Here is a 16,656-nt window from a genome sequence, read left to right on the forward strand (position 1 = left end):
ATTGTATGGGTATAGATCCTTTGGTGTTTTACAAATTGCAAATAACGTGGTATGTGGATTGAACTATCTTCATGGTAAAGGTATAACCCATAGAGATTTAAAACCAGCTAACATTTTAGTGTCAAACCAGCACTACTGCCATTTATATAGCCTTGTCGAAATGGAAAATATTTCATCTAAAGTGCCCATAATTTGTAAACTTACGGACTTTGGAGAAGGTAAATCAGAGGATATCAACACCAATACCACTGTTTCGTCCATGACTAATCGCTTTAACAGAGGCACATCTGTTTTTATGGCTCCAGAACTTTTAGTTCGTGAGTTGCAATTGCCATTCGCATCGTTGGACGATTTGAAAAAGCAGATATGTGGGCTTATGGGATGGTTTTATTCAAATTAACAAATCCTGAAATTATTTATATCCTGCACAAGTTTCAACCTTTGTCAAGACCAAGTGACGAAGATATTATGATTATGCTAATCAAAGAAAAAGACCGTCAATCAGAGTCCACATGTGACGCAGCATCTGAGAAACAAGAAAACGTACCTGCAGAAGGAGCAGTAACCGGAAACACAATCCATCTAAAAGTATCCCAGTCATTATTTATTGAAAATATAAACAGAAATATTGTTGCTGATGAGGCACAGTGTAAATTACTCCACAGTGAATATGACGGCACGACTTCCATGTTGCCAGAAATTTTACATAACGATGGAACAAAAGCATGTGCCTTTTTATGTCTGAAGATTGCGCACGAGGTATATGAAAGAAAGTCAACTAGTAAGCTGGAAACTGCTACAATCTCGGAAGATGTCATTGAAAATCTTCCACGAACAATCAACAAACACAGAGACCTTTTCAAGCTCTACGATATTGTGGAAGCATATAGCGTACTGAGAGAAATTTCTTGCCTTCCTCAACGCTATGAATTCTTCGAGATGCATCTTTATTCATTTGGTGTATTCACAGAGGAGGGAAAAAGTCATTGTTGGAAGAAGTTAAAGCTCTAAAAGTTAGTTCTGATTCATTTGCCTTGTACATGTAAGTCATACATTCTTCTTTTTGGTGCCTTTATGGAAGAACTATTCATTTTGGACACCCATCCTGTTCCCAAATCGGCTTGTGGTAATTTGAAAGGTATCATCAAATACTTTCCCGGAACGACTGAACATTCTTCACAAGCCGCATGTAATTGAATGCTCTGGTGGGACGTCTGATTGCCCACAATCGCTCAAAGTGATGAGATATAGCGAATTATCTAGGTAACAATGTTTTTACAATTTTACCTATCTATAATATTTAGTGTACTCTGACTCTTTAAGATATCTTAGTTCTTAAAAAAATATTTTGAGATTGAGCTATCTTTATAACTAATTAACCGTTGTGTTTTTAACAGTTAGTACTCTTGTAAACATGTTATAATTAGGAGCTGATTACATGAGCCCGTAGGCAACCGGGATTTGCCAAAGCGTGAAATCATTTTAGCAAATGGAAAACATTAAATACTTCACAACGACAAACTTTTTTTAACAATTTCTCTATGCAGGGCGTCGCTACCGGGGAGTGAGGGGGGGTGGGGGGTGCTAAAATCTGGTAAAAATCTAATAGTTCGAGCGTTTTTATAAAGACGTTCCTATAGTCAATGGAAAACATTCCAAAGTTTAAATACTTAGCTCAAAATTTAGCTCATTTTGCTTCTCTCTTGTTTAGCACAACATCTTGCATGGAGCCAAAGCAAGCAAAAGATTGCTAGAAAGGTGTTCAAGTGAAGAGAAGTTGCTATAGTTGTTTTGATATGTTAGAATTTTTATTTTTAGTATAGAAATTGCAAGTATAACGATTTCTATTATTATTCTATTATTATAATGATTTTGTTCAATCTAGGGATTAATATCGAGTGTCTATCTTTAATTTTGAAAATAGTGAAGAAGAGTATTTGTTTGAGACGTACAAAGATCATGCAATAACTCCTGATTTTGCATGGATAAAACAGCGTAACCTGCTGAACAACTTGTTTGTATACTGTTGAGAACATATGAACAAAAGGAAACGTGCACATCTCATCAACGTGTCCCACAACGTGGATATAAGATATTTGCAACAGCCAGATTATCTTAATTGTGATAATATGCTTGCTTGGAAACAATAGTTCCCCAAAATACAGCATTCATGTGCATAAGGATTCAAAAACGTCAAAAAATTTTTCCAGCGGTAAAAAATTCTACACAGCTAACAGCAAGCGATTTGTACTGTCTTAGATGAGTATACTACCAAAACATGTCAGATCCTAACGTTTGCAAAGTTGTGTGCAAGTTATATGGTGAGTTAAAGTATACTGCAATTGTTATAAATATTTGTAACACTTCACACATGCACGCGTGTGCTTTAGTCCAGTATAACTCATACAAGCTATACGTGACGATATTTTTAGCAATGATGTTATCCTGTAAATCAATGGATAGAAAAAATATCATGGCTAGTTTTCATACAACCATTTTCATAGGCAACTCTGATCAACAAATCCCGTTGGTGTTGGTGCAATATCTTTTTAGCGGCCGAGAACACGAGATAACTCGCATATTGCCTCATGGAAATGCCAAAAAACGGTCGTCGTACACACGTCTTTTTCCAAGCACAAAGAGCAAGCTAAAGAATTCAATCCTAGGCAAAGAAGAAACCCGCAAGAGATTCTTGACGAGGTTTATATTGCAGCTGGTGATGTTGCTATGGCAAGATCTGCCAGTGAACTGCCAGGGGTCCCAACGACATTTACAACGCAATGCGTAATGCAAGACAAGAGAAGGGCATTGAAATTAGTTCAAACGAGCGTTCTAAGAAAACAGAAAAAATTGTTGGCGGTAAAAACGAAACGCTAAACAACGCTTGGACCCTTTTAGAACGTGCAAAGAGAGAGGAAGATGAGTGAAAAGATTCAATTTTTATAAGAGAATGCTCCATACAACCTGATCTTTTTATCGTTCTTGCCAATAATCAACAGCTAGAGGAGCTCGTACAATTTGCACCCACCCTAGAAAATTTAGCGTGTTTGGAATCGGTCCAACATTCAATATTTTTGATAGAAACATTGGTTTGACAGTAACAAAATACAGGAATCTTAAATTAATAAACACTGTTGGGCCACTACTCATGCATCAGAGAAAAGTCTGGAAAACAGCGTGATACAAGAATGATATGTGTACTATACCAAAATAATACGTGTATGATACAAGAATAATACATGAATATTACAAGAATGATACATCTATGACACAAGATTGATACGTAAATAATACAAGAATGATAAAACAATGATATATGAATGATTCGTGAATGATGTAAGAATATTACGCTAATGACACAAAAATGATGGCTACAATTGTTTTCGCATGTATTTAGATTGGCTACTATTTTTTTCAATTGTTTTCACATAAATTCAGCCAATCTGCGATGCGTTGAGCATTCAAAAATATGACAAATATTCAGATAAGTGACTAAAGCATAGGTTTTGCAAAATATTTGCCAAAACCCTAAAAACATTCGCATTTTTCAAATGCATAGAAATACATTTTAACGTTGAAAAAACTGCAAAAATACAGTAAAATTATTCGTAATTTATGAGATGTATTTGTTTTTCGTGTTTTGCCATGTACTTATGAGATATTTGCAGTTTTTTGAAAAATTTTGTTTTAACGGTCAGTAATTTTGTGTTGAGAGTTGCCTATCTTGGCAAAATAAAAGACCTTTAAGACCTACATACGACTAACTCACGCAATATAGCGTGCGTGACAAACATTGCATTAAACAAAGGAATATATTTATTACATAAATTGATTGCATAAAAAAACCTAAACAAATTTCTGGGCCATTTATGGTCTGTCCGTGTATTTTTGGAATAGGATTTACACGTAATTGGTGGAAGGAAACAGAAAAAATGAAACCATTCATATCGCTGATCTCTTTATAGAATGGATGTAGCATAAGTCCATAGATAATATGACTTCGTAAAACTAAAAATATTTCGTAGAAGCTAAAACTAAACAGCTAAAGATATTCTAAGGGTATCTAATATAAATGTCTCTACAGCGATCTCTACAAACAACACTTATAACTTGGTTGTGCGAACGACAAAAGAAAATAGATAAATGGTGCTTTTACAATATATTTCCTAACTTATACGCAATGCTCTTAGCACTAAAAGTTGACTTCGCAGTGCTCTGGTGAAAAAATGTAAAAAAGAATAAATACTTTTTTGTGTTATTGTAAATTCATAATAACTAAAAATGTCCATGTGGATTTAAAACAGCATCGAATTGGAACCAATATAATTGACATACGCGGTGCAGCTTTGAAATACTTGCCTCGTGCGAATTAGTGTCTTTGTTTCCGAATAAAACCTGGGTTAATTGTGATCAAGACAGCATGGTCAGCAATGAGCATATATTCTTACTAAAATAAGGAAATTCAAGCAAACAAACTACACTGCGGTAGGTCAAAATTTAAAGATTTAATTTTATACTATTTTATGAATATAAGCATTTATCTTCGTAAGGAAGTAAGCAGTATTAGATTTCTTTGGTTGAGTGAACAATAATGTTACTCCTGAGAAAACTAGTGATTAAAAAAAATTGAACATGTGCATTATATACTTTTTATCTGAATCACGATCTAGTATCTATTAAAAAAAACATGGATTTCATGAAAAATAGCTAAGAATAAAATATATGGACGTATCTAGAATCATAAAATGCAAAGCATAAGATAAATCAACGCTATCGAGTAATGTAAATATTTTACCGATCATTAACATGACAATGATTATGATGATGATGATGATGTAAATGATGATGATGATGATGAAAGTAATGATGATGATAATTATAATGATAATGTTAATGATCATGATTATTAATGTGATTATGATGATGATGATAATGATGATGATGATTAATATAATGATGATGATAATGATGATGATGATTATTATTTATATGATGATGATAAAAATGATGATGACCATGATTATGATGATAACGATACTAATGATGATGATAGTGATGATGGTTATAATGATGAAGATGATGATGATGATGAAGATAATGATGATGATATGACGATGATGATGATGATGATGATGATATGATGATGATAATAATGATAATGATAATGATGTAAATGATGATGATAACGATACTAATGATGATGATGGTGATGATGGTTATAATGATAAAGATGATGATGATGATGAAGATAATGATTATGATAAGTATGATGATGATGATGATAATGATGATGATGATAATAATGATAATGATGATGATGATAATTTATATGATGATGATGATAAGGACAATGATGATGACCATGATTATGATGATAACGATACTGTTGATGATGATGGTAATGATGAAGATGATGATAATGATGATGATGATAATGATGATGATAATGATGATGATGATGATGATGATGATAATGATAATGATGATGATGATGTAAATGATGGTGATAATGATAATGATGATGAAAGTAATGATGACGATAATTATAATGATAATGTTAATGATGATGATTATTAATGCTTAACAAATGCCTCTTTGTAAAGAAGTAGTGTCATGAAATGCTTCTATATAAATGATCAATTGATTATTTAGAAATGAGCATTTTGATCCGAGTGCTGGTTTATAAAAGCCAAATATTTCAATAAGCTAACAAAAAGCATAGCAAAAAGTTCGTTGAATAACCACTTTTAAGAAAATTTTCTTTAGCGAACAACTTTACAGTTCACCGTTTGCAAAGTGTTTCTGGATGAAAATAACAAAACTGCTAAAAGTAGATACCTTGTTCAAGCTGCGTGTGTGGAAGCTATGGTATTGTGAAAAGTAATATCCGACGGAATTGAAAAATACGAGCCGGTCGATCGACGGCTAAATTAATGTGCGTACGCTGAAGTTAAAAATGAACAGAATTCAGAAATTTTTCATGTATATTATTAATAAGTAATAGCATGGTTTCTCGTGCAATTTGTAAAACAATTTGATAGTCTTTGAAAAACTCACTCGTGCATGTTACGTTTTTTCCAAATTGCACTCGAAACCATGCTATAACCTATAAAACACGCGTGCGAAGCGTTTCGAGATTCTCTTGCGAACTAATAATTCATTGACTTCACACGCGGGTCTGTGGTAAAATCTCGCGTGTCTGGGTCAAAATAGCAGCTTCAAAAAATTATTAGGGTTTTTTGTATTACAGGTAGCGTTCCATTTATTTTAGTTCAATGATCTATAACTATATTGACAACGGTTAAATGTTATCTATTAGTTAAATATTTGACCATGTGACGTCATATCAACACACTCCCCCCGGTATTACATGGGCGAACGTCACTCGCATTCTCGAGCATATTTACATTGCTAATACCGTGTTACGAGTTTCGACATTCCATTCTCAAATTTTCACAACGTTTATCATTTAACATAAAGAACCTATATTTTGATTTTTCGCATTTTATCGAGAAATTCGATCGCTTCGTGAATTACTTCTGGCTCTGTTGGGAAGACAACATAGCGATGAAAGGCTGGAGTTGCTTACTTATCGTTTCTTCTCTTGTGTTTAGAACTTTGAGTGAAAGGCAAAGAAAGCCTTTGAACAAGTTCATTCGTCATTACGAACCGCTAAACTATGCCGAAACTGATATAAGAGAAGCATTTAAAAACGGACTAAACACAAAGTTCTTGGATTTTAAAGCCCACGGAAGGGAATTCAAACTGCGTTTAGAGCCAGACAGCGACACATTTCACCCAGGTTTGTACACCAACAAACGAGTGAACGACCAAGTCAAAGACCACGTAAATTCTGCTTTGGCTGGCTATCTCGAAGGTGAACCAGACTCCGAAGCTTTCGGTTCGATACGTAATGGAATCTTTGAAGGGACGATATTCGCGAAGGATGGTGAATATACTGTCAGACCTGCCAACGCGTATTTTGATAAACCACAAGACTTTCATTCTGTCATTTTCGTGCTGAAGATGAGGACGAGAGCGTTAGACGAAAGAGAAATATATTTTCCGATATTAAGTATCGCTCGAAAAGACGTCGCAGGGAGACGAACGAATTCGACGAGCCAGATGATTTTAACTTGTACGATCAAAAAGTCATAAATGATCAAAGATTGAAGGTTTGTAACATTTCGATGGAGGCAGACTACTTGTTCACAGAAGCTTGGGGCAACGACACTGGTAGAGCGATTGGTGAAATGGTCTATCTGGTTCGGTTGGCAAATCGAAAGTTTGCCGAAATGGCTAATGATCAGTATTGGGTGGAAAATGCCCCATTTAATGTACGGCTAATGATTGGTTTCATCACTGCATACACCTATGACACAACTCCCAAAGAATTAAGACCACCAAGCATGGGCCTTGCAACTTTCCTTGATTTCGTGTCAGACCGCAATTATGAAGAATATTGCCAGGCGTTTTTCCTTACATATCGAGATTTCGAGGGTGGATTAACAGGTGATGTTAGATATGAAATACCTTCTCAAATATTGTCTATCCAGTAAGAAAAGCCTGATAAGTATGGTTTTTGCACACCCTGGATATTTTTTATGTATTTAATGACATATTTGTTTAGATTCTTGAAGATCTTGTGGGATCTTATGTGAGATCCCAATAGTATCCTTTAGGATTTTGTGTTAATTAAAACTTACGAAGATCCCTTCAAGATCTGAGTCAGGATTTGTACCAGGGTACCTCTAAACACAAAGCATGTTTAAATATACAAAAAAGAAACCAGCCCATGTTGTTTGTTAAAACTTAAGTCAATTGCGATCTTGTGCTGCTAAATGACGTTATCTATTTGAGTGGAAACTGACTTCTGAACAAATGAAACATGTATTTTTCTGCTACTGCTCATTAGCTGAAGGGTTTGTCAAAGTTAATGCCAAGTGATAGGTATTACTAGTTTTTTTTCTTTGATACAAGATCAGAGTGCAAACACAAACATTCATTGGTACTTGTACCAAAATAAATTCCATTAATCAAATTTTATAGATAGTGACTTTAATCTTTATAAGTCAAAGCTTCAACAGGCAGTGTGCGAATTGACAGTGTGCAATGTGCAATTTGCACATCTGAAATGAGAACAATTGCACATCACTTTTTGAAAGGATGTGCAAAAATCAGCGGTTTTAACGAAAAACACTATCGTAAATCATATGAATTAGTTCACTTTAAAAATATTAATTTAGCAATAAGCGCTATGTAATAATGAACGTAATATCAATTTGATTATGCCTGTAAAGAAACACTTGTCAAAAAAATTGCACATCGTTTTTTCTGAACTTATTTGCACACTGTCAACAGGTGACACTGCTTATGTAACTGCTCATTGATGGACTATGATTTCATTAATGCTACCATTGTTTGATCTTATGAATCATCTTCCCACAACCATAACAAGAATCATCCAATATGAAATTAGGCTATTTAGTGAAACAATAACATGTTATTGTTCTTTGTTACATCACTTACACATATGGTAAAAAACTTGTAGTAAAGTTAACATCTAAGGTCAATATACACTGTGATACATTTAATTTATTTTTATTTGCTTTAATTTATTTTTATTTGTTTTGTATTTATAACTGGTATGTTAGTATTTTGTAGGGAAACATGAATCCTTCCTGGACTCAATCTAGTTAAGGCTAGGAGTGTGCTTTACACCTCCCGCCCCTAAACCCATTTCTGATAGGGCAGTCAGAGACCTTTAGCTCAAACTGCATTGAGGTGCTGTGATAATGAGAGAACTAGTCTATGTTCCTGTTGAGTTGTTATTGAAGACTGACTGTTTTCAACACATCAATATTGTTGAGATGTACATATAAGCTTCAAATACTGTTTTTTCATTCTTCTACAAAGTTTTCGATGAGATTGAGATGTAGTGAACTGGTTTGCCATTGAAGCAACCCCCAAATGTTCTTCATGTAGCATTGTGTACAATTGCTAAATCTTGCTGGTAAACAAAGTCTTGTCTGCTGATGAAACCATGAAATGGTGTAAAATTTTCTAGAAAAGAAACCTCACTCTAATTTGCAACAGCCCAATTCCTCTTTCCTTTTTTCTTAATTTAGCCTTCTGACGTTAGTCACGTTCAATCGTGACTTTTTTGCCAGAAAGGCAACATTTGAAATCTATTTCTTTATGCGTCGTTGTATTATTGCCTCAGAAGGTATAGCCTTAATATCTTTCGCGTGTTCTTTAAGGGGCAGGCTATCATCTTTCGTGGTCGTGCATCGTTTCCAACCAAGCCGTGCTCATTCAACTGCAGCGTGCTTTTTCTACCCTACCGTGCTTTTCTAATACACTGTGCTCTTTCCACCACCTCTTGTACCACACTGTGCCCTTTGTATCACACCGTGCCTTTTCTACCACACCTTGCTCTTTCTACCACACCTTGCTCTTTCTACCACATGGTGTTGTTTCTACCACACCCTGCCCTTTCTACCACTCCTTACCCTTTCTTCCACACGGTGCTCTTTCTATCACATTATGCTCTTTCTACCACACCGTGTCCTTCTACTACCACATCATGGTGTTCGATACAGCCTCAATGCTCTGTTAGCCTAAATATTACTGCCAATAACGCGTGTTTGTAATATGTAGTGCTAAAGTATCCGAAACAGTATCAGTAAGAAAAATAGTCATAAATGTTGAACGGAATTGCCTGTCTTCTGATCGCTCCATGATTTAAACTTGCTTTAAGAAGAAACGTTGTACTCTTGTCTATGAGTGTTTGTCTTCTATTATAGGATTATCCTGGGGCCCATCTGACGGCAGAAACCAGAGTGATGATCAAGGAGGAATTTGCGAATACAGACGCTACTTTATTCTCAACTATGAAAATTTCAATGTTCGGAAGTTGAAAAGTTACAACTCCGCCGTGATCTCGTATAAGTTTTTCGGCAAAATGGCGCCTCCTAAAGTTGCAGAATTAGCTTTCCTACGGCAAGTTGGCAGAGCTTTTGGTGCTCCTGTAAGTACAGGCTCTTGTTATGAATTCCTTCAATTGTGAATTGAAAAGGGCAATAATACGCGAACCTAATCCCTAATGTTCGAGTTGGTCCTCACTTGCGACATAAGCAAAAGCATAATCACAAGATTATCAAAACTCTTCGTTCTTCTTACGCGTATTTATGCTTATGTTTGTGCTTATTGCAGTTTATTGCAAGTGGACATTTATGTTTATGTTTATGTCGCTGTTGAGGACCAGCTCGGATCGAATTTCCACAAACTCAGCTATTGAGCAATCAGTACATGCGTTTTATTGTCGTTATTTTAAATAGTTGTTGTTTTGAAGCACCTCGTTTACATTCTTAAATAATATGAAGAAGTTTCTTCTCGCAACTAGCATTTTTTGTTTTCAGTACGATCCACCCGAGTGTCAGCCGAGCCCATTCAATGGTGGCACATACATAATGTCTAATTCGGCTTCGATTGGTGGCCGTAAAACAACGACAAATTCTCACCGTGTAGCATCCGTGCGATCGTTGCAACCCTCAAGTCCAGCAAAGTTGACCGTCCCGTTAGAGCAGATGCGAATGAATTCTTCGAGCTTAAATGCTTGGAAACGCCCAAGAAGATCACCGATCGACGTCCAAGATGCGGTGATACCGTACGTCAGAACCAGGAGCAGTGTGACTGCGGAACGCCCGAGCAATGCAAACTAAACGACCCGGGGGAATGCTGCGATCCCTCGACATGTAAACTCAAAGCAGGCTCCTATTGTAGCGTGAACGACGGTGAGTAACCACTGTATGAAACGGTTTTGCATTACGCTATCGGGTCCATGGTTAGGCAAAAGAAATTATTACCGCAAATTTTATATTCAAAAGATGTACCTTTATTAGATAAAACCTAGCTTTGTAGAATGAAAAATAACCAATCGATGTGTTGAAGTAATTTATTTTGCCTATCGCTGGATCTGCCCCTTTTGCATTGACTGGACATCCCTTATACTTTAAAAAGTCCCGTATGTAAAACGTCTTAACGTCTTTACAAAGGCTTGCATTTTTCCACCGTTGGAAATTGAGTGCAGTGAATGAGGTTTCACTACCTTTTCAAACAAAAGCAAATGAAACAGCGGGTTTTTCCCTGTGTTGTATCATACGATGAACAATGTTCATTCATTGTATTTACTCCTTAGCTGTGGAAAAAGGCAATTTTGGCTCGCAATTTTTGTTTAAAGAGTAACTTGATCATTTCTGCTTGTTACGACAAGAAAAACCTAGCACTGGAAAGCTAAAAAGCTCATCTTTTTTGCTATGTAAAAGTTTCAGCGAAAAATACTATATGGAATGCACGATTCTCTGTTAAAATTCGATTCAGGTTTTGTAAGCACCGCGTATATAGTTAGCCGAGCAAATCATTCGCAAGTATGTTATTCTGGATTGTCGATTCTACGCTTCGTTTTCCTTTTGTGGTTGATGAAATTATTAGAAATAGACATAATTTCTGGAATTGTGTGATACGTTTTCCCACTATCTTTTAGGTCCCTGTTGCGACCCAAAGACTTGCAGTCACAGGAGTTCGAATTATTTATGTCGTCCTGGTGACGAATGTGCGCATCCGTCGCGTTGTCGTAACTTGCGTGGATTTGACAACTACCAGTGTCCAGGTCGTGGAAAGAAATGGGACTTCAAGCCCTGCGCCACCCAGTCCCAAGTATGCATAGACGGAATATGTTCGAATTCGGTTTGTCGGCGTTATGGCCTTACCGAATGTCAATGCTCAAGTAAAAAATATGAGTGTTACGTCTGCTGTAACTTCCTCGGTAGATGTGTTCCAGCATTAAATATTCCCCAGGTAGGTTTTGTTCATGAAAACCTTTTCCGGCTTAAAATTTGAAGAAGTTAATGATAAAACATTCTCCTAATAGCATCGCCTCGTAAAAACTTGAGATTTGAGTTGTATTGGCGAGAGTTAAGATTCAAAGCGATATTTCGACTTTATTTCAAAGTCATTATCAAGCCAAGTGATTATCTACCAGCACGCGTGATGCTAAATAAACTTTACTAAAGTATAGCTCACATACAGTTGTAATTGTGGCGGTAATTCTATCGGCGATGAAGGTTTACAACAATTACAACTATATGTAAACGCGCTTTGTAATTCTTGCAATTTAATCGCCGAAAAATCGGGAACTGTTGTAGAAGTTAAACCCGTTCAACTTTTACAACAAGTACTACAGACAACAGTCGCCGACGTAAGAAATTCATATGTGAACGCGTAAATGGCGAAGGCAACTCATCTTATATAACCATGATTAAAATCCTCAGCCAAATCTTGTTATGGAGAAAGCTGGTCACGAAAAATTTATCCTGGCGTATTTTATTAAATATAAGTGACGAGAATCCTCGCGAGATCTCGTTACTGACTGCAAATATCTCCCTATTTACCGTGATTACAGCTCTATATATCAACGTGCAGTGCACTGTTGTGTATCGGTTGACAGGTATTGCCTGTAAAATTAAAACAGTTACAACTATATATGAAATAGGCTTAAACGATCTTAAGTAAAATAACAAGTTCTATAGGACTTGTTATTTTTTCTTAACCCCTTAATCTAATTGTGAACAGTAACACCGTCCAACGTTCGTTCTTTTCATTGCTTAAAGCATTACCTTGACAACTGGATCATGCTCAGCTTGATAATGACTTTTATGGTGGGATGTATATATTCTTATGTATGGTGGAATTTATATTCTTATGTATGGTGGAATGTGTATATCCTAATGTATGGTGGGTTGTGTATATTGTTACGTATGGTGGGTTGTGTATATTTTTATGTATGTTGGGATGAAGGGCTATAAGTGGAAGTTCGGAAAGCAAAGAAGTCAAAATTCACTCTCGATATTCAAATACAATTTTGCGCTATGTCTGCATTGCAGCTCATCGCATCAACGCTTTTTTACTGTATCCTAGGTAACAGGATTTCGAAAGCCGACACTGCCAACGGGAGCACCATGCCTTAACGACACAGGATTCTGCGATTTATTCCACGTTTGTCTGCGGGTTGATTATCGCAAGCCACTCTCAGATATCGGTGATTTGTACTTCAAACGAGAAGGTAACTAACACTATAATTTATTATTCATCTACTCCAAAAGATGACGAGAATCATCAGTTGGGCAGCAGTTCTTACCCATTATCTGCCATAACAAAATTGTTCGAGAAAACTTTATCATGTTTTCTTCATTTCTGATGTTAAGCATGTGATTTTTGAACGCGGTCAATTAAGAGTTGACTCTATACAAAATTGGGACAACAAAACTTGGCTTACGCTGCGTTACTACAAAGATAGTACTGCAGTAATCTAATTTAATTTCTTTTGAACTCACCAGTTTTGTAAAAATACTCTAGTTGTGTAATCAAGACCGTGATATGGTCATAGCAGATAATTATAGAGTGCAGCAATGTTTAAATGAGCCCGTTTGTCTTGAATGTTTAAACGGTTTCCGTCGTTTGCTACTTTCCAACAGCATTGAGTATTAAATATCTTAAAAGTTTCGCAACACGTTGTCAGGTTTTTAGAACTTTACTGGTGTGCAGTTAGTGCGTCCATTTTTAGTTAGTGCGTCCACTTTATTGCTGAAACATCCTTGAAAAATTTGCGTACACCGAGGCCAGGTTACCGCAAACATGGTTTTTTCCTGTAACCCAAATTGGCTTCCGCAACATCTAATTTTGGACAACTTGTTGTGGCCAAAAGTCCCTTGAGGAACTGCTTGCTCACACAAGCTTTCTTTTGAAAGTACGGAATATTTTGCCTCAATTATCTTCCAAACCAAACTGTGTTGCAAAGTGTCGTTAGGACGAAAACAGTGTGAATACAAGCTGTCACACAAATTAGGCTGGATTTGACACATAATGTTAATTATCAGAATTGTTATGAAAACATATTGACCAATGTGCTGTTTGCGTTGGTCATGCTGTATATTTATACGTAAATTACCTGGATTTCGCATTTTTAATGCGGCGTATCCTAAAATTTGTAGCCTACTAATGAGATGCAGCGATGTATTGAACAGTCCCGCGCAAATGAGAAATTTGTTCTAAAGAAGTGATAATTGCAGCAGTAGCGATGAAATTCGAAGTACAAGAGAGACAAAGAAGGCCTAAGCCATGAACACAAACCGTAAGATCTTGAGAGACAATATATTCAACGCATTCTCAAAAAAACGTTTGCTAAACAACATTCTGCACTTGGCTTCGTGCAATTGAAACGTCGCATTTCTGTTACAGCAAAATGGCAAACACCTTTTCAGAATTTTCAATTAATAAACATTGCGTCAACGTAGTAAATTGGGATTGTTCAAAATTTTTTTAGTTTTAGTTTCAAATTTAGTTTGGGATGCGCGATCGATGTAATGTAACGTGGGCGGATTTTCTCTGTGTGTGTGTGTTTCGGGGGTGGTCACCTTGCAAATATCAAATTTAACCCCCTTAAATAAATTGTTAACTCTCCTAACTTTTGACAAAACAAAATGGTAGTACAGCTGAACTGAGTTTTTCAAAGCAATGTTTTAACTGTTTACGCTACTCCCCTTACTTTGTGTTACGTCACTTCCTTATCAGCTCGCGACCCTAGAATTTTCAGCACCATTCCTGTAAAAAATATGCTAATGCATGTATTATGCACGTATCAATGATCTCGCTTTCAGAGGTTGTGCCCATTCTCATTTGTAAGTCTTCGCCATGCAGAGATCGTGAAATTTGTTCAGTATCAATTGTTACAGTCGCGCACAGACTGTGAACAAGGTTTGTTGTTCTCTATTCACTGTCACAATTATTTATTTAGATGTGAAAACAATCACGAGAAAGTATTGGTGGGCAATTATGCTTGGAGCCATGTTGTGGGTCGTTTTTATCGTTCTCTTGATCTTCTGCTTGAGGAAAGTTACTCCCACCAGCATTCCGCAGCGCGATCGACGTGGCGACATGCCATTGATCGATAGAAATGGTAATTGATCATAACCGCTATGGTTTATCACAATCTCAAACATCTGTAACCTTTAGTAGTTAGTGTTTACTGTATGCTATATATTTACCGTGCTATTTTTCATACTGAAGACGTTCGTAGTTTTGAATTTCTGACAATTCCTGCGCGAATACGATGGGAAATTCTTTTCTATGTATCCAACAAATTAGTTATTTGGAAAATTGTTTACATTGTATACTACATCGTTTATGCACTGGTTTTGCACACTTCCGCGTTATGCAAGAAACTTATTTTCTTCATTGAACTATATATGTAACGGAAACGCTACTTTTATATAAACATGCCTCTAGTTGCACGAAACAAAATTTTACCGGGCGAACACGCTTGTCCCACGGTAATGTCACTCATTTTAGTTTACTGTCGCAAAAGAAAATTTTTTGGCCGTGCGTGGAAAGATTGGAACTCGAAACTAATTTAGTTGCTTGGGGTTTTCAATTTTGGCGGGAAGTAGCTTTCACTCCAGTTATATGCAGTTCAATGATATACCTTCGATCTCTATTTACCATGGAAACGTCATACTTTCCTCATTAAACGTTCATGTATCTTATTTGAAAATAAAGCGTCCCGTACACGCTTTTTTATGCTTATCTAGGACCAACGACGCTGTAAAAGTGAGGGTCAGCTGCTATGAAGTTAAATAAGCCACTTAATCTAATGTTTTTCTTTTTGCTGTATAAAATTGTAGCTAATACAAAGACGAAAAAATTTGGGTGTGTGTTTCTTAATTTTTGCTGGATAAAGTTTTAAGAAATTTCTCGAGTAAGTCGCTCATTTTTTCCGTTGTTGGAAATTTTTCGTGATAATTTCAAAGCACGATCCTTGCAAAGACAGTCATTGGTTCTCTCACGTGTGAATGTTGTTTAAATATTTGCTTAGCAACCTTAAATAATCGTAAAGTTTGCTGAAGTCATAGTCCGCACTCTAAATATAGAGGTTTCACAGCAGTAAGTTTTTCATCCCTCTTCAAGGAATGCTCTAACATTCTAACAGCTGCCTTTTCTTTTGAGTATATGTCAGTAGACGATGTAAATTTTTTTATATTTCTTCATGTTCATATCGTATTGTTATATAGCTCGGAATGTTTGTATCTTTGCTACATTATTAAATAAATGCATATTATACGTGAAATTGGAGTGCTGATTAATGATTATGTCCTTTTACAAAGACAACACTTGAGATCTTATACACCGGTTAATGTATTTGATTCACCTTGTATGTGGCGTTCGGTGCAAAACTTCTTTTAATGCAAATCATGATTGGATGCCAAACATGATGAGACGCAACTGCCTTTTGGTTAATTGCTGCTATTGCAGGAAATCAATTATTAATATTCATCTAATTTATGAACAAATGTCATTTTAAAATTTAAATATGAACCGTCATCGTCTGACTTCAACACACTACAACTTATCCATTTAACGTAGAACTTTAGAAATGACTTAATTCGAGGCTATTTATAGAATATGACTACAATTTGATAAAGTTCATTGTGATGAATTCCTCGGAATCGTGGCCGTATAAAGCTTGGTGTGTTTATATATAGGTAGATTGACTAACAAATTTAATGCAGAACAAATGCGTTTTAAAAGTCATGAACAATG

General features: G+C 36.0%; 1 protein-coding gene and 1 long non-coding RNA gene across 2 annotated transcripts; both read left to right on the forward strand.

The window, feature by feature from the left end:
- Window positions 1-2,008: 2,008 nt before the first annotated feature.
- On the forward strand, window positions 2,009-3,701 carry LOC124438862. Its single transcript, XR_006946183.1, has 2 exons — window positions 2,009-2,321; window positions 2,505-3,701. It is a non-coding gene; the product is annotated as an uncharacterized LOC124438862 (long non-coding RNA).
- A 2,866-nt stretch (window positions 3,702-6,567) lies between these two features.
- Window positions 6,568-16,183, forward strand: LOC124439431 (disintegrin and metalloproteinase domain-containing protein 10-like). The gene is given in 8 exon segments (XM_046989656.1): window positions 6,568-6,949; window positions 7,027-7,512; window positions 9,807-10,030; window positions 10,422-10,495; window positions 10,498-10,796; window positions 11,546-11,859; window positions 12,979-13,123; window positions 14,855-16,183. Coding segments are annotated over 8 exon segments (2,094 nt in total). The 3' UTR covers window positions 15,025-16,183.
- Window positions 16,184-16,656: the final 473 nt, after the last annotated feature.

The sequence above is a fragment of the Xenia sp. Carnegie-2017 genome, unplaced genomic scaffold (genome assembly GCF_021976095.1).
Source record: "Xenia sp. Carnegie-2017 unplaced genomic scaffold, XeniaSp_v1 HiC_scaffold_19, whole genome shotgun sequence".
Lineage (NCBI taxonomy): Eukaryota > Metazoa > Cnidaria > Anthozoa > Malacalcyonacea > Xeniidae > Xenia > Xenia sp. Carnegie-2017.